General features: G+C 36.1%; 1 protein-coding gene across 2 annotated transcripts; it reads right to left on the bottom strand.

Annotated features, from left to right (window-relative positions):
• Window positions 1-8,160: 8,160 nt before the first annotated feature.
• LOC107821343 (DEAD-box ATP-dependent RNA helicase 3, chloroplastic) lies at window positions 8,161-16,892 on the bottom strand. 2 transcript variants are annotated; one of them, XR_012708891.1, is made up of 11 exons: window positions 16,312-16,892; window positions 14,852-14,988; window positions 14,358-14,769; window positions 13,992-14,090; window positions 13,626-13,850; window positions 10,893-11,270; window positions 9,715-9,858; window positions 9,480-9,575; window positions 9,086-9,351; window positions 8,329-8,810; window positions 8,161-8,281 (listed from the first exon to the last, which is right to left on the bottom strand). XR_012708891.1 is itself a non-coding variant. In XM_016647777.2 (10 exons), exons 1-10 carry the CDS (start codon window positions 16,690-16,692, stop codon window positions 8,732-8,734), a joined length of 2,217 nt encoding a protein of 738 aa, XP_016503263.2. In that variant the 5' UTR covers window positions 16,693-16,892; the 3' UTR covers window positions 8,296-8,731. The 2 variants fall into 2 exon arrangements, 1 of the variants encoding a protein (XP_016503263.2); XM_016647777.2 differs by lacking the exon at window positions 8,161-8,281 and having other exon boundaries at window positions 8,296-8,810.
• Window positions 16,893-18,390: the final 1,498 nt, after the last annotated feature.

The raw sequence follows: 18,390 nt of genomic DNA, 5'->3' as shown, positions 1-18,390 counted from the left end.
ATTCTAGTATTCTAGGGATTTGAAGACTGAGAGGGTTTTCAAGGTAGATTGTTCCATGATTATGAATGGTGAAGGTATGTTAAGAGGTTGGCAACTGATGGTATGTACTATAGATATGTTATTGTGGGCTTTTCGGAGGCTATCTACCCACTTCGGAAGGATCGGAATTCATTTGGAGGCTACTAGTAGGTCTAATAAAGATGTGTGTTCTAAATCGGGTCAGATTTATCTACTCAAAAAAGTTATTGTGGAGGGGTATGTTATCGGTTAGGGTGGATCACATTCGTGTTCTGATATGTCTCATGTGTTACTCTCCTATGTTGCGATGGGTTGTGATCTATTGGTTATCTGCTCACCGATGCAGTTATGTTTGGGCTTTGTAGCGAAATTCGAGCGAGATTTCTCTTGGGGTGTTGAATGGTTGATTGTGCCTTGGTTATGGTCTTCCTGTTTATGGTATATAGTGATATCCATATCTCCATACTTATGGTCACGCTCTTCTTGTGTTTGATGTTGATATGCTTATGGTTGTTGATTGTGAGTATCATGGCTCGACATATTCCAGGTGGACCGATGTCGGATTGGGTCATGCGTCGCAATGGCGTTATGCTATTTCGTGTTTTATGTTTCCCCTTGTGTGGTGGATTGATAGCATTGAGCTTCGTGGTGGTATTTGTTGAGCTGGAGGGATAGTTTCTTTATTTCCATTCTCTTTCCATCATTCGGTATATTTGAGTTATTGTTCGTTGGTGCACGGATTGCATGGTATGTGGCTCTAAGTATGATTTGTGTGACAGGTCGGTCGAGTATCTTGTATTGGATGAGGTGAGGTTATTGGGTCTGAAATGAGTGCCATCAGATTTTATTAAGGTATGTTTGCAAGAATTGTGTCACTTATCGGCTTAGATTTTGGCCATGGTTCTTATCGGGCAAGAGAGCTCCACGACTTATTAATTTGATGGGTGGTTATGAGTTTCTGTATGTTTCTTTCATCATTGGCAGTGTACTAAGGTTCAGAACAAGGTTTTAGGTAATATGAGGTTTGCTACCGGTCTCGGGTTGGTTATCGAGTAGCTATTGCGGTCGGAAGTTATTGCTATGAGTATTTGAGTTATGTGGTATATCATGTGATTATGTCTTGAGATATGGTTATGGATTTATACAGCTTGTTCAGATTTATACGGTGCATAGATGCAAGAATCGGGTCATATAATGAGTTCCGAATGTTGGAGATTTGGGTTTTAAGGTTTATGGACTAAGGTTGAAGTAAGGATCCTCTGTTAGGTGGTGTTGTCGGGATTATATGGATTGGGGTGACGTGGTATCACCCATGGTTATGTGTATGGTGAGGTTATATGACGATTTGATGGCTTAGGAATGACTCTTGGCACGTTCGAGGACAAACGTATGTTTAAGTAGGGGAGAATGTAACGACCCGACCGGCCGTTTTGAGTTTTAGCGTTCTATTCGGTGGTTTGAGACTTTTAGTAGCTTCATATTATGTATTATGACTTGCGTGTATGGTTGATTTTGGTTTTTAAGCGGTATGGGATTGATTTGGAAGAATGATTCTCGTTTTAGAAGCTTTAAGTTAGAAGAGTTGACCAAGGTTTGACTTTTGGGTAAACGGACTCGGAATCGGTTTTAATTATTCCAATAAGTTTGTATGATAATTTTGGACATGTCCATAAAGTTTGGTTAAGTTTCGATGAGTTTTGGATAAGTTTGGTTGTATGGTGATTGTTTTCTGTTTCGACGTCAATTTGAGCATAAAGGTTACTATATTGAGCAAATGGCCTTTGATTTGTGTTTCGACTAAACCATTATATCCGTATCGTAATTTTGGAGCCATAGCAACTGAAATCATCAAGTTTTGGTCAAATGGAGTGATTCAAAAGCCTAACTTGACTAGAATTTCACGAGGAATTCATTGGAGGCATCAAAAATGAGTTTCGGGATTATTTGGCACAAGAAACGAGGCAGAACAGCTGGGCATTTTTGGCTATTAATGTTGTTGGAGTTTTTCTCATCTTGAAAGTTTGGTATTGGGAGAATTCAATGATGTTCTTAAAGTTTCTTCTATGGGGTAAGTGTTTTCTACTCGGTTTTGATTATATTCTGTGATTCCATCTTCGTTTTTAGCATTTGATTGATGATTTCAAAAGAGAAATTGGGAGTTTTTGTCTAAACTTTCCTAAAGTAAATTTTTGAGTTTTGAACACCGATTTAAAGTAGAAATTGAGTGAAATTAGTATGGTTGGACTCGTAATTGAATAGGTTGTCGGATTTTGTGTGTTTTGTCGGGTTCCGATGTGCGGGCTCGGGTTTGATTTTTTGGTTGACTTTAGGTAAATGTATAAAGATTCGACCTTTATCAAATTGGTTTACTTCCTATTGCATTATTTGATAATTTTGAGTTGCTCTTGGCTAGTTTTGAGCCATTCAGAGGATGATTTGAGCGGGATGGCGCTTTTAGTGTATCGAGTGAACTTGTTTGAGGTAAGTATCTTACCTAACTTTGTGTGGGGGAAAATATCCCTTAGGATTTGGGGTTGATTGTGCTATTTATGTTATGTGAAAGCCGTGTACGCAAAGTGACGAGTGGGTACACGGGCTATACATGGTATTTGACCGCTTTAGATTATCTAGACTCTTTCCATGCCTTTAATTGAATTGGCATAACATGTTATATCTCTCATTGTTAATCTACTCTTATATGCTCTATTTGACGTTGTTAGTACTTGTTCTACCTCTTACTTGTTATTTTTCTCTTATATGCTTTAGTTGAAGTTGTTGCCTTCCTTATTGTCTTGTTACCTCTTAATTGTTGAATCACGTTTAATTGAAATTGTTATTTCGTGGAATATCATGTTGTTGAGTTATTGGAGTTAAAGTTGTAATGGCTTTACAACATTGAGACGAAGTTGTTAATTGTTGAGATACCTTTCCTTGTTGAGCATTCCCATTCATTTTGTTATTGTTAAAATTCTTGTACACATTGTGGTTGAGCCATGTACTATTTGTTGTGAAAATATTGGTGTTGTTGACTTTGTGGCAAGTTGTGACATATGGGCACTTGTGGTGCGAGTTGTGATTATATTGTGATATTGACACACATGCGGTAGTATAAGGATAGAGGTTGATACACACGCGGTGAGATAAGGTGGGCTTGATACGTGTGTTGCTAGTAAGGGAACTACTTGAAGCCACGCGGTGAGATGAGGTGAGCTAAAATGCGTGTAGCTATTTCGGAAAAAATAATTTTCAAAACTAAATATAAGGCTTACGCGGTGATATAAGTAAAGATTATGATTTAAATTGTGAAATGTCAATACGAGGCGGTACCTCGGTTGTGATTTTTATTGTACATTCCATGTTGGAACAACTTGTTGATTTGAACGGTCATTGTTCTTCCTTCAATCATTTATCCACATTTTGATTGTGTTTGATTATTCGTTGTTATCTTGGTGTTGGAACGATTGTGATTTCTTGTGTGACTCATGCATTCTACGTGATTTATTGTGTTGCTTTAACATGCCAATCTGTGCCTCCGTTATAACTTGGTGAATTGGTTGTCAATGTGAATTTTATTGCGTGGAGTCACTATATCATATTCTGTTGAGTTGTTGGTAACATAATGGTTTAATAAAAGAATTATTAACATGATTTATTCTATGTGCCTCTTAAGATAGAACTCGTTATCTCACTCGGTACCTTATTATTCTAAATGGTTGTCGCACTTTCAATATAATTGGTTTCTCAAATTATACTCATCACCATGTTAGATGTTTTCCTTACTTAAAGTTTTTATCATGTTCTTCTTTAACGAATTCTATATTTAATGCATTAATTTAACCTATGTTTTACTTTGTTTAAAAATGATACTTTTACTCAATTTTATTGATTTCTCAACTAAACCCATCTTATATTATATTTCGTACAAATTGTATATTATTTTACTTTACTTGATTTCTAAAATAAACTCATTATTTCATTTGACACCTTACCTTATTCAAGATTGTTATTATATTTTATGGTGTCTAAATATATCTTTCGTTTATCTAAATTAATATTTATCACGGTTGCAAAGTACATGGTAGCACGGGGGTTTTGACGTGCGAAGGTGATTGTTATTGTGGGCACGAGGTGCCATATGTGTAAGATTTGGAAATTGTGGTTCATGACTTGTGGTTTATGAGGTGTGATGCCTCAAGGTAATTCTTGTTGTAAGTCCATGCGTTGGAAGCGATTTGATTATTTGAGTTGTCATCCATTTAATTTTCTTATTTAAGTTCATTTACATCACATCGGCGTTCTGATTATGTTATTTCTTTATTACTCGTTTACTACTTGCTGTCATTTATGTTTCTATTACTTCATTGTTGGTTGTAAATCAATAATTTTTTTGTTGTTGGTCTTACATTGATGTTCTTTCCATTGTTAGCTTATGTATATCTTGAACAGGTTTCTATGTCTAGTAGGTGTCTTGACTTGGCCTCGTCACTATTCTACCGAGGTTAGGCTTGATACTTACTGGGTACCGTTGTGGTGTACTCATGTTACGCTTCTGCACATTTTTGTGCAGATCCAGATATTCTAATTGTGTTGTTGAGAGTTGCATCTGCGCGGCAAGAGATTTCAAGGTATACCTGCTTGATGTTCGTAGGCCTCGGAGTTACCATCTTACTTCATTATGCTACTATTAAATTGTAATTCAAAACTGTATTGTATTTAGAAATTATAGTGTGTTTTAGTAGTGCTTATGACTATGTACTACCGGTTTTGGGAAATGTATAACTATTGGCCGTTTGTGGCTATGTATGTCATTTAATGGTTTATGATAAATGATTAAATAGTTCAATTATGTTATTAAATCAGCATATGTTAGGATTACCTGTGCCTCTAATACTAGGTGCCATCACGACATCCTTAGATAGAAAATTAGGGTCGTGACACAATTAGCATTAAAAAGGACCAAGAATATCCATAAATAATTGACTTATCAGTTAATCGGCTCGGTCTCCCAGCTTACCCATGTGGCAAGTCTTTAGAAATCGCTGGCAGTACATACATACAACATAATATCAAGCAATACAAGTGTAAAAATAATATACAAATAAAACATTTGAATCTAAGATTATAAATACAAATAATAAAAGTAATCAATGATGCTGATACAGACTAAAGAGCTGTTAAAGCTGTTATTGGGTCATGATTATGCTCACTCAAGCTCAAACTCATCTATGGAGTCATAAGTAGTCTAATCAAGCTCAACCCGCTATCTATGGAGCAGTGAGTCATCTCTGAAACTCAACTTGTTGTCTACATATGAGGACATACATCGTGCCCAAGCTGTGTATAATGCTAACTATGTGATAATACATGGTAAACAGTTTAACAAGTATAACAAGGAAGTAGAAATATATATATATATATATATATATTGAAAGCTGGTTGAGCGATAAAGTATTCTAAATAGCTAAACAAGCATCACAACATGTCAAGAAACTGCTAGAAGTATTAATTATTGTAATAACACATGCTAGGACCCTCGCTGTCTTGAGCAATAACGTATTCTAAATAGCTAAACAAGTATCACAACATGTCAAGAAATTGCTAGAAGTATTAATTATTGTAATAACACATGCTAGGACCCCCCTCCCCTCCCCCCCCCCCAAATAAAAGTAATCATGATGCTGATACAGACTAAAGAACTGTTAAAGCTGTTATTGGGGTCATGATTATGCTTACTCAAGCTCAAGCCCATCTATGGAGTCATAAGTAGTCTAATCAAGCTCAACCCGCTATTTATGGAGCCGTGATTCATCTCTGAAACTCAACTTGTTGTCTACATATGAGGACATACATCGTGCCCAAGTTGTGTATAATGCTAACTATGTGATAATACATGGTAAATAACTTAACAAGGAAGTGTGTGTATATATATATATATATATATATATATATATTAAAAGTTGGTTGAGCAATAACGTATTCTAAATAGCTAAACAAGTATCACAACATGTCAAGAAATTGCTAGAAGTATTAATTATTGTAATAACACATGCTAGCTCCCCCCACCCGCCCACCCCTACCCCCCACCCCAACAATCTACTTTAGATACTTCAAAACTAGAATATCTAGATCATACTTGCCACACATATAACTAGATAGTTTGCATACATACAAATAACATGTATAGAATACCTTTAATGAAAAGCAAGTAACCTAAGAATTAAAGTCTCACTTTCCTTGAGAATGGCAAACTTTTGCTTCAAATCTTCACTTGAAACACCAAATGTTGTTCAAACAATCTCCAATGACCTCAATCTATTGACCCATAGCCTCAGGAGTCCAAATATATGCTTAGGTTTCTATTCTAAGTCCATTTATATACTCAAATCAACATTTAGATAATTTTAGGTTATCTTCAAAATTTCACAAAATCCAACTTAACTTCATGCTTCTAGGTAAAATTCGAGCTAGAATCACTTACCTTCATATTGTAGATATTAATCTTGCAAAAAAAAACCTCAAAATTGAGCTTTCAAGTCTCAAAAATGGTAGAGAATGAACTAAAATTATGAAATAGGGCTATTTATAAGAAGTTTGGGATTTTTTCCTTGAGGCAAAATGGTATAGAATTAATCAGAACTACAAAATGAGCATGCGCTGCACGCCTAGGTCCACTCAGCCTCATGCGCGATTAAAAATTTAGATTGACTTCAAATGAGTATGTCTCATATTATATAACGAATTTGGAAATGATTCAAAACAAAAATTGTAGCCTTTCAATTCTAGTATCTGACGTTCAAAGCATTTGTCATTTGGATATTCGTACAAAATTTTATGCTCATTTTATTGAAGGGTAGCAGTAAAGTCACTGCATGGGTATGTGTGCGCGACGCACACTCATGTCTCGGTCTCTGTAATTTTTGGTAACTTCACCAATTACTCCCCGAATGATCCCGAACCTCACTCGAGCCTCCTAGGACACTTTCAAAAATCTCGATATGTCCAATCACACAATACTGACCTATATAAGGTCTCAAAACATGAAACGAAGCACAAATACTCAAATCAAAAACTAGGTCAACATAAGGATTCCTAAAAACTCTAATTTACATGCAATGGTGCCGAAACACCACCGAACCTCTCGAGTTCTAAATCAATTATCGTGCAAGTCCCAAAATATCATATGTACCTACTGAAAAGTCTTATAATATGCAACGACACACAAATACTCAAAAAGGGGTTGGGTTGTTACATGGTGTTACTTTAAGAGTTCTAATATTAAAGTTTTGAGCTTTAGATTTTTTTTACAACAACAACTAATTTGTGTGTTTGAGGGTGTTTCAAGAGTCTTTGAAATAGCTTTAAACTTTAAATATTCTTGATACTCCTTTCTTCTTATGTGACAAAAAAAAAAAGATAAGATTTTTGTTGGATTCGAGTGTTTCAAAGTCATTGAAATTAGTTAAAAGTATTGAACGTTAAATCTTGATACTTGAGGGGTAACACAATAAATTGTTCATTCATTGGTATTAAAGAAAGAGAGAGAAACATAAGCCGGTTGTAAGCAGGCAGAAGAAATTTCAAAATGATATATTTTTATTATTCTCTTAATTTATTGAGTTGTTGTTCTCTATTTAAGCTGAGTTCGAGGAATATTAAAATAGAAAGAAACAAATCTTTTGAAATTTTGCCGAGAATTGAGAGAAGAAAATAGAGATTTGTACGCATGAAGAAGGGAGCAAATGTTTTTCTCCTTGGGTAACGGTAGGATTGAGGGAGAAAAGGAAAGAAGGAACACAAAAGGAAAGAAGGAAGATAAAATGTAATACCAAAAATGGTAGTAGAAAAGAAAGTAAAAAGGTAAAAAATAAAACTTAATAATCATGTATTCATCATTACATAATTGGCTTTTCATGCACACACTTAAAAAAGTATCTATCATATCTCAACTAAATGTATAAAAATCATATAAAAATACATATAAGGTGGTGTTTATAACTCCACGAAGCGCAGCAAATCCCCTAGTTAATATTATAAAGAAAATTAAATTTTACCTCTTTGATGAAGGTCTACTTTTCAAGGGTCATTGCAGGATGAAAATGTCAGTTGATCAATGTTGGGGAAGGAAATTGATTTTTAACAAAATGAGAGATGCAAATGATTTTCACCCATGCAGAAATGGAGGCTATTTAGTTCACTACCACAAGTACTAGTCCTACTAAAATGCATCTTGCTTACAATATCAGAGCGCATCAACGCGCCAGCTCTTAAGGATGCATAGATCGAAAGCTGCATCTGTTTCTTCAAAAAAACAAAAAACATGATACAAATTGGGAACAATCTGCAGTGCAACAAATTTGGACAGTAGGAGATTTATATCTTACACCTCATTCACCTACAACATCAATAAACTATAACGACTAGGAGAAAATTACTGGAACTGAGTACCAAAAATACACAAGTTTGAAAAATAGAAAATAAATCGACATGGCAAAAAATTAAACCATCAGGAGGGCCATGTGAAGCTTTGAGGAGATGGTGCTGGAGGGAACAATCTAGGATCTTGCAGTTGCTCTGATGATATGCTGCTTCAGGCATTATACTCCATCTTTTTTACCTTCAGTGCTGGCTTTGTCAGGAAATAGGTCAGCATAGGATGTTCAGGGATGGCAGGAATTGTCATCCGGCAGGCAGGATGATGGCGCAACCTACAGACCTAATAGTCCCTTTTGTTAGGGCATTCAGATGCTCGGTGACCACTGCGTCCACAACTGAAACATGCACCACCAAAGCTTCTGTAATAGAAACCAAAATGTTATCATGTTAGATCAAGTCTCATATATGATGGAACTGTTAGCAATTGACAATGTAATGCTGATAATCCTTTCCCTCATACAATAATTCCAGCAAAAACTGTTTTTTTTTTTTTTTAATCTGGATTAAATTCACAGGACTAAGCTATCGATGCAATTCAAAAGAGGCAGTTGATGCAAGAAAGAAAAGAAATAAGATATATAATAGAAATAAAAAATCAAATCAAATTGTACGCACACACATATGAGAAACAAACCTGTCTCTGCTTCCTCCAGATGAAGGCCTGCTAGTGCGCCTATCACCACCAATGAGCCAATCACTTCCTCCTCTTCTTGTTCGGCCACCTCGCGGCCTAAAGTCATTACCCCAATTATCATCATCATTGTCAGAGAATCGACCACTAGACAAACCCCGGGAATTTCTGCCTCTACGGTCCCTTAAACCTCCTCGTGCCCCCCTACTATTGCTTGAAAACTTCCCATAAAAATCACTAGCTGGCCCATCATCTTGTAAAGCAGGTAACTGCAAGACACAGGATAGCAAAGATTACATCTATCCTATCTCAGATTTAACAGTTAACAGCAAAAAAAACTGTGTGCATGATAAATCACATATACAAGTACCATAGTAAGAAGCAAAATTAAGTTAACCTTAGTAATTTTGGAAATAGTATTTCCAGGTGGTAACTCCTGATTTAGTAGATCTGCTGCAATCTCCTCAGGAAGATCAAATACAGCCCCCTGAACCTGATCTCAAAATACGTCAAATGGATCTGGTTAGAGCAAAGACACTGAGAAGAGGATCAGAAGAACAAACATCACATCCCCCTAGCGGCGTCAGCAATGTGGAATATAAAGTAAACTCATTAGCATATTGGTTACATACCCTTTCATCTGCAATTAGGTGAATTTTGCCAACTTCATCGGCAGCTGGTGAATAAACATCAGCGAGGAAACCGGTAACCGATCTTGCCGACAGGAATCCTTTGGAATTTACAGAATCACGTGTCAGCTGCAATGTTGTCCACCCCTGCAGTGGAAATATGCTTGCTGATCACAAAATATGCAATGGGAATTTTTTTAAACGGAGGTATAAAAAAAATTAAAAAAGGGATCAAACTCCCAGGTCATGCTTACTTAGACTAGCAATTTTTGAGACCGAAACAAAAAGGAGGGGGGGCAGCAATTTAAAGATTGAAAAAATAAAAGCAGCATACATGATCTAGTTGGCACTGCTATCATGAACCAACTAGGTAAGACTTTTGGGCAGTTGAATAGGCCAATGACATGGCGCATTTGCAGAGGCGGATCTAGAATTTCTAGTATATGGGTACACTACTAAAAAAAAAGGAGGAAAAATGCATTAAATGGGAATTGATCCGTCCCTCTTAGTAAATAACTCAACCTTCAACTAAGTGCACCATTCATCCTTCTTGAAGGATGGGTGCCAACAATTATCATTATACCAATTGTCGAAAATATGTACGTACATAAAATATCTAATTTTGCGGAGAGACTATGGGTTCACGTGCCCCATAATTTCCCCTATAAATTTGCCCCTGCGCATTTGCAGGCCATAGAACATAGCCAACTAACAAGGCCTGCCAAGTGGGCTTGCAGCAGTTACAACATTTTTGCACCACAATGAGGATATCATATGCAATTACTATGACAGCCCATGAGGGGGTTGGGACAAGGGAACACTGCCAAAACAGCTGATGAAAAGAGATTGGAGCAATATATATGATGAAGGTGAGTGTCATCAATTCAGAACCTCACTTGCCCATTCAATTAACCATTACAACTTACATGCAGAAGAAGTTATTCAGTCGGCAGCATAATGGATGGAGAAACGAAAAAGGAGGGAAAAAGGAAGTACGATCGGAACTTTTTAAGTGCTGATTAGCTCAATATGGGAGGCAACCATTAAGATTTATCAATACACAAAAATACCTAATATGGGAGGCAACCATTATGATCTATCAATACACATAAATACCTCAATAACAGAGGCAACCATTAAGCTTTATCAATCAACATAAATACCTCAATAGCTAGTCATACCTGCTCATGAGTTATTAGAGACCGAGAAGATGGCGGTTTGGAAAACCCACCCAAAAGAGCAAGTGCAGCAGCAAGGGCATTTACTCCTTGTTGCTCCATCAACTGTTGCGCAGTTGGAGTGAAATACTCAACAGATTCGGGATGAACACCATTAAGTGTAGCCACCACATGCTCAGCTGATGACTCCAAAACCTCTTTAACAGATGGAGGACTAACGAACTCAAATTTGCACCCAACATCACGTTCGAGAGATCTGACAGTTCGCCTTTGATTACCTGTGTACATCAGAATAGCATTGCCTTCTTTTCCAGCACGTCCTGTTCGACCAGAGCGATGAACAAAAGTCTCTGGATCATTGGGCAGTTCATAATGGATTACCTAAATAAAAAAGTGGATATCCAAAGGGTTATTACTGTTAACTGATGCCCATATACAGAGCTTAGAATCACAGAAAATACAATGACCAAGTAAATGCACTAAGTAGCACTTTTCAAGCAGAACAGAATCAAACAGATAATTGTGGTCAGTAGCAAAAGATGGAGTATACAACAACAAAAAACCCAATTTAATCCCACAAGTGGGGTATGGGGAGGGTAGTGTGTAGGCAGACCTTACCCCTACTTGGTAAAGGTAGAAAGGCTATTTCCGGTAGACTCTCGGCTCATGATAAGGTGAAGAAGAGAAAGGAAAAAGAAGAAGAAAAAAGAGGAAGAAGAAAGATGGGAGTATGATAAATACAAATATCAACACCCCCCCCTCCCCCCAAAATTCCCAAAAGAAGACCTACACTGATTTTATAGTTGTAATAATTTTACTCACAATCGACACAGTAGGAAGAGTATCATCTCAATGTGAAATAGTTCTAAGCAGCAATTCTACATCAATGTGCAATTCGGAGAAAAGGTTCCAGATATTGTATAACACTTGGCCATTTGTTTTTATTAAGATTATAATGTCTGAATCTAAATGCACATCTGGATATTAAGATGTGGTATCTAGATCTAAACACTGGATGATTAAAGACTTTATCAGTAGTGCAAAGAAATGCCACTATGGACAGGTCATTTAAAAAAAACCAGAATGGACCAGAAATTCATCAATCGAAGAAACAAAATGTGGTTGAGAAACCTCCTTATAAGCTTTTTAGAACCCAAGTTAGACCCAGTAAGTAAATGAAGTAGCCAATTTCAAAAACTTTAAATAAAAATTTCTACACTCTGGATTGAGCTTTTTGGGTCCCAAAATGGTTTGTTATCAACATCTGAATGCGTATAATATATCAATATTTAAACATGATAAATATATAATTCAAATAAAAGTGATTAAATAATATATCAATAAAACACTAGAAACAATATTAACTTGAACAAGAAGTTCATTATTTGAGATAAATTGAAGTATTTAAAGATAGAAATGAATATTTTTATGTTTGATACAATTATTGAACTATCTGAACTAAAAATAAAAATTATATATCAATAACAACAATTGTTGTAACAAAATGTAATTCTTTTGTCGTCTCCTAGAAGATGCCTTTATCCCATCCAACATTACAACAGGAAAGAAACAAACAATAGTGGTAAAACATGAACAAGGAAATGAAGCCAAGACTAAAATTTCTTTTACTGTTAAGTGATTTGTCCAAACTTGAGTAAACCACACGAGGAAGTAGCCAACACTTTCTTATCAATTAAACCCATAGTTGTCCAACCATAATGACAGAATCATCATGCATTGGTCAATTATACTGCAATTTTTCATTATTATACTGTTTCTATAATGATATAAGACCCCATAAATCTGATATTTCTCTCTACATCTGTTTGGTTTTTTCAAATAATATTCCAAAAGGGGTCTTTTTTTAAACCCTACTCTCAAAACTGAAAATTACTATTAAAAGAACGGAGTCAAGTTGGAGAATCACAAGTTTAGATTGCCCGGTAAAGGTTGAAATCTTACAAGAGGAAAAGATTTGATGCACTAGTTGATGGTTGGAGAGTGATGCAAGCCGTGAAGTTCTTTAGCGGAAGGAAAAGAGAACGTGAATTTGAGAGAGAAAAAAAACGTGTATTTTTAAGGTCTGAATGCCGTCAAGACTCTGTCACAGATATGAATCATTCAGACCCATTAAGAGATGTTAAAATGTAAAAAAAATGCAATTAATGGACTGAGATCTGAACCATTCAGATTCAGACGCCCATTAAGTGCAAACAAATGAGGCCCTTCTCCAAGATCTGCTTCAGAAGTCAGAAGGAAAAACATGAAATTTTTCGAAAGAAGAGGAAGCAGGGGGATGAGAATAAGGAAAAGAAGAAAGAAAGAAGCAGAACAACAAGTTTGACTTTATCATACCAATGAAATACAATAACATTAGTGGCATGATTGATCAAGGGCATTTTTCCTCCACATTGTCACCAATATACTATATACAGCTTTAGGCTATTATACAAACAGTCAAAACATGCAACAACCTATTAAGCAATAGATATGACAAAGTTTATCGTTTCATTTAATCCATGAAAGAGGTGTTACAACTGCACGCTTTCTAACAAAGACAATGGATTCTGGTATTTGCAGTTCACACTCCCAGCTATAAGATGTCGTAAGAATTCCAATTTATAAACGCCCGAAATCTCAATTTTCTGATCACATAAACCGCACCATAAATAACAGAAGATAAAAACAATACATTCCAGTAGTTAAGGGGGATATATAACAGCCATATGAACTTACTAAGTCAACATTCGGTATATCAAGACCACGAGATGCAACGTCAGTCGCAACTAGCACGGTGAATTTTCCTTGCCTAAAGCCATTTAGAGTTCTTTCCCTCTGATGTTGAGAAATGTCGCCATGCAGTGCCTCAGAAGAAATGCTGTTTGATAATGCCATTGAGACCTCGTCAGCATCTCGCTTTGTCTGTGTGAAAACAATTGTCTTTCCACCCTTTGCATAAACCTGAGAAATTGTATAAAGCAAAACTTTGAGGCTCTGGTGCTTGAGTACTATTGACGATTTATTTCGCACAATAATTGAGAACTGACACTCTGAAATCTGCATCAGTGAAAGAAAGCTAAGAAAATAGCTGTTAATACATACCGTAACAAGATCACTGAGTATGGTTCGTTTTGATGTTGCTGTAGTTGATAGAGCATAAAGCTTGATCCCCTCTGCCAGCTTTTCCTCTTGATCACCAACCTAAATGAGTAATTGAAATGAACGGAACAACAGGTAAGACAACCACAGGGAAGAAAAGAAATTATATGTTTTCTTTTTAAATCTATATCAAAACCAATTATCCATAACTTCTTAGGAAAAGTAAAGAAATATAGTGAACATTTGCACTTCTAATCAGAAGCAACAACAATTTGCTATTAAAAAAGAACCAAGAGATCATTCAGGGGCACATCGCAATACTGCATATATCAAGATGATAAATAACGCTGAGAAAGCACAAAGGCTTACCAAGTCAATTGTCAAAGGATTGTTCAAATACTTCCTAGCCAGTTTCTTTACCCAGCCAGGCATGGTGGCCGAGAAAAGCATGCTCTGCCTCTGTGATGGAAGTTTTTCCAAAATAACTTCCACATCTTCCTCAAATCCAACTGCGAGCATTTGATCAGCCTCGTCGAGGACCAAATATTCCACCTCCCCCAGTTTCAAGGTGTTATTGTTTATTAGGTCAATAAGTCTACCTGGAGTTCCAACAACAACATCAACCCCACGGGTCAGTGCATTTTGCTGTGTAGCATAAGAAACACCTCCGTATATGCAGACAGTGTTCAAGTATGGTGCCGACTCTTTCATTTCCTTCTCTACTTGCTTGGCTAACTCTCGAGTAGGTGCAAGTACCAGAATTTTGGGAAGCCGCCCACGTCTATAAGTTAAAAGAGGAAATAATCACACTTGTCAATAATTAGACTAACAAAAACTCTAACCATCATGCTAAAAACCTTTACCTCAGAGTATTTCTTATTTCTTCATCTCCACTAAGCTTTTTCAATACTGGAATACCAAAGGCAAGTGTCTTCCCTGTTCCTGTCTTTGCACGAGCAATTATATCCCGGCCTTCCAGTGCCGGCACTAGAACAGCTCTCTACATAGTAAGGACACATGATTTAGGATAATCTATCTATATTTGCAGTAAAAAGGCTTACTTCGCCCACCTTTCGAAATTACAAGCTAACATTTAAAAGCGAGCTTTTAGCCAAAATTGTCCCTTATCTATGGGAGTATGTCTATTTTGTCCCTTAAATATACCATGAGCATCTTTAATCCCTTAAGTTTGATAAACTGGAGCATCTTTGGTCTAACTAACAAAAAGGGGTAAAAAAACTAAGGGTGCCACCATCAGCTATCCCAGACGGTTTGGATGGGGTTGGACATTGGATCAAACTTTGTCAAGACTTTCAGTGATGCCTTGGAAACTATTTAAACAGTGATCTGGATTGGACCAATGGGGGTGTTTGAATTTGACAAGTTTTCTGTTAGAACAGAGGTACCAATTTCCAATCTTTCGTTCGTATTTGTTTACCACCTACTGAGCTTTATATTTTATTTTTTGATAATCGTAGCATCTGGGTCAACTTGCATGCACTGCAACTAATTCCACGGAATACGTGCTACCTCCCACCCGCAACAGGTACCAGGTAACTCTATCCACCAAAGCTTGGACAAATGGGAAGCAATCACCTAGTGCCTTTTGTGTCCGCTGACCTGCTGAGCTTTATATAGAAAGGAAAAGTGAATACAACTAGTTTACGTGGCTTTTTAAAAGAAAAGGAAGATGAATAAGCTGAGTTGACACATCACTAAGTGCATTAATTTAGTATTTACTTATTATTCTAATCTTTTGGCGAGGGAGCAGTGTTAATGTTTGTGTATGTTGTTAGTGTTTTCCTTCAATTCTGATTATGTTGTTTCAGTAACTGAAGAGTAAAGAGAAAAGCATGTTAATGTAGTGATAGGCAATTGCAAAGAAGCTTGCAGAACTTAGTGGGAAAGGAGTGACCACTATCATTGCAGGTGAAGAATGTGTTGCAGCTGTTGAACACCAGTTATGAACCCTATTCTGTTAGTTGCAAAGAGGAAATGGGCTTAGCTTTACTGCTAGGTTTGATGTTTTACCCGGGACATGTGAGTGAGTGGCATGGGAAGTGACCATTAGTTTTTAACCCCTTTTTGTCCGTTAGACCAAAATACTCCACTTTATCAAACTTAAGGGATTAAAGATGTTTAAGGGACAAAAATATACCTAGTCCCATAAGTAAGGGACAACATTAGCCATCAATTACAAATTTGACCATTAGAATATCAAACAATAATTATAGCAATTATCTATATACTAGAAAATGTTTTGACAAAACAGCTGAAGAAGAAGAAAATTTGGATAAAAAAACCAACTAAAGATGGGAATAACCTGAATAGGGAAAAGATGAGTAATTCCACGTTTCTCAAGAGAGTCAGCAAGTCTCTGAGGTAAACCCAGTTTAGAAATAGCAAGTTCATCCTCAGCTCCTGAGTCATCATCAAACTCAGAATCGTATTCAGGTTCGCTGCTAACATTCAAAGAGTCCTTCCCAAAACCCCCAATTCCCTTGAACGCTTCTTCACTAAGAACAGAAGAATTTGGAGTTACCACAGCAGAAGCCACAAGAGAAGCATGTCTGAGACGAACATTAATAAAATGGGATTTTTCATTAGAGTAAGGAAGGGATAGAAGTGGGGTAGGGATGGGTCTTCGTGAAGGGTTGGTTTGGTATATGGAGGGAACTCCTATAATGGAAGAAGAACAGGCCATGGCTGGCTCAAGGGGATAAGGAGGTGGGAGGGAGGGAGGGAGGGAGGAAGAAGATAGAATGAGGGAGAAAGTTATATGATGATAAGGGTGGACAGACCCGTTTATATGTAGAGTTTAATTTAATGGTACTGCAATGTTCCACCGAGGACTTTGATATTTTGACCCCGCACCCCGCCCCTCCCTTCGGGGTTTACCTCTTTGTATCATAACACCATCTTCGTTTCGAAATTTATAACATAATATAATATTTAGTGCCGATAAAAACTTATGAATATTATAGAGCTCTGATTGTAATAAATACTTCTATAAACCCTCACTTGTTAATGGGGTCGTTCCGGTCTGGGCTTACTAAATAATTGGATAAATAAAGTAATTTTTACTTGGAACATTACTTGTTGGAAAATTACTAGTTATGTCCGCCCATAAGTAAATTAGTATAAAAATTGATTAATTTATAAAACATTATCAATATTAGTCAATTAGCTATTAGTAACAAAAAAAAAAGTCAATTTTTTACTTTCTTTTGAGTGGTCATTGTTGAAAATATATTGGGTACATCTTATTTAAGGAGTTTGAATCTCTGTTTTGAGATGATTTGGTGAAGTTTTGAGGTGGTTTGAATTGAAAATTTACACTAGAAGATGAACATGAAAAAAAAGTAAATGCATCACACTGTGTTTCATTTGTGTATCACGTGTATATCCATATATATGTGTGTGCGAGATACATGTGTGATACAAGTTTGATACATGTGGCGTATAAAAAAAATTAAACTCAATTTTAACTACGAATTTTGATAGAAAATCAGGTCAAATCACCTCCAATCTTGCTCAAATTTTGTATATTACCTCATCTACATGTTTTCAACAATTCCAACCATATCCATTGAAAAAAAATTCTTTTTTGCCTAATGCTTTTAATATTGTATATCATTGGTAATGAATTTTGACTCCAAACTAGTCTAACTCACCTTCAAACTTCGTCAAAATTTATGTATTGCATCATCTATGTGTTTTTGATGATTCGCAACAATACTCATTGAAAAAGATCTTTTTTTGCCTATGTTTTTTGAATGTTGCATGTCATTGATAATATTTTGGCTATTTTTGGGAACATGACTAAAATGGTTAGTTATTGGTAAATAGTATCTTTTTTTGGGTACATTCCTATAAGATTCTCTTACTTATTTATACTACATTATAAATGTATTTACCCTTCCTAGAAGAGTTACAGTTAATTACATTAGCATATATAATTTACTATTTATATAAAAAATAATGTATTAGACTTCAATTTTACCATATTTCTCTCCTTCTTATACTTAAAAACTGATGCCAATCAACATTTTTGCAATCACAAGTATTTTTCATACATTTGAAACAAACAAAGCCCAAAAAAATAAAAATAACAGTTACTCTATCACCCACAATTACAAGGTTGAAGCTCAGGTGTAGTTGTTATAAAACAAATATTGATTTAGGTAGTCAATGTTGCTTTTTTATATACTAGATGAGGTTGTCCTTGCTACGCACGGGCCCAATACGTGAATTTAGCAGCAAAGATATGCCAATACGTGAATTTAGCAGCAAAGATATGCCAATACGTGAATTTAGCAGCAAAGATATGATGAATACATTATGTTCTGTATGAATTAGAAGGGAGAAGGGGAAAAATAAATATGATAGAGACAATAAAGAC

This window comes from Nicotiana tabacum, chromosome 4 (genome assembly GCF_000715075.1).
Source record: "Nicotiana tabacum cultivar K326 chromosome 4, ASM71507v2, whole genome shotgun sequence".
Lineage (NCBI taxonomy): Eukaryota > Viridiplantae > Streptophyta > Magnoliopsida > Solanales > Solanaceae > Nicotiana > Nicotiana tabacum.
This window is presented reverse-complemented; position numbering and strand designations above follow the sequence as displayed.

Coding starts and splice junctions, on each gene's coding strand:
- LOC107821343 (XM_016647777.2), bottom strand. CDS start 16,692: ATGGCCTGTTCTTCTTCCATTATAGGAGTTCCCTCCATATACCAAACC. Junction 9,576..9,714: donor ACCTAATTGCAGATGAAAGG/GTATGTAACCAA, acceptor TTTTGAGATCAG/GTTCAGGGGGCTGTATTTGA. Junction 9,352..9,479: donor CTATTTCCAAAATTACTAAG/GTTAACTTAATT, acceptor TGTGTCTTGCAG/TTACCTGCTTTACAAGATGA.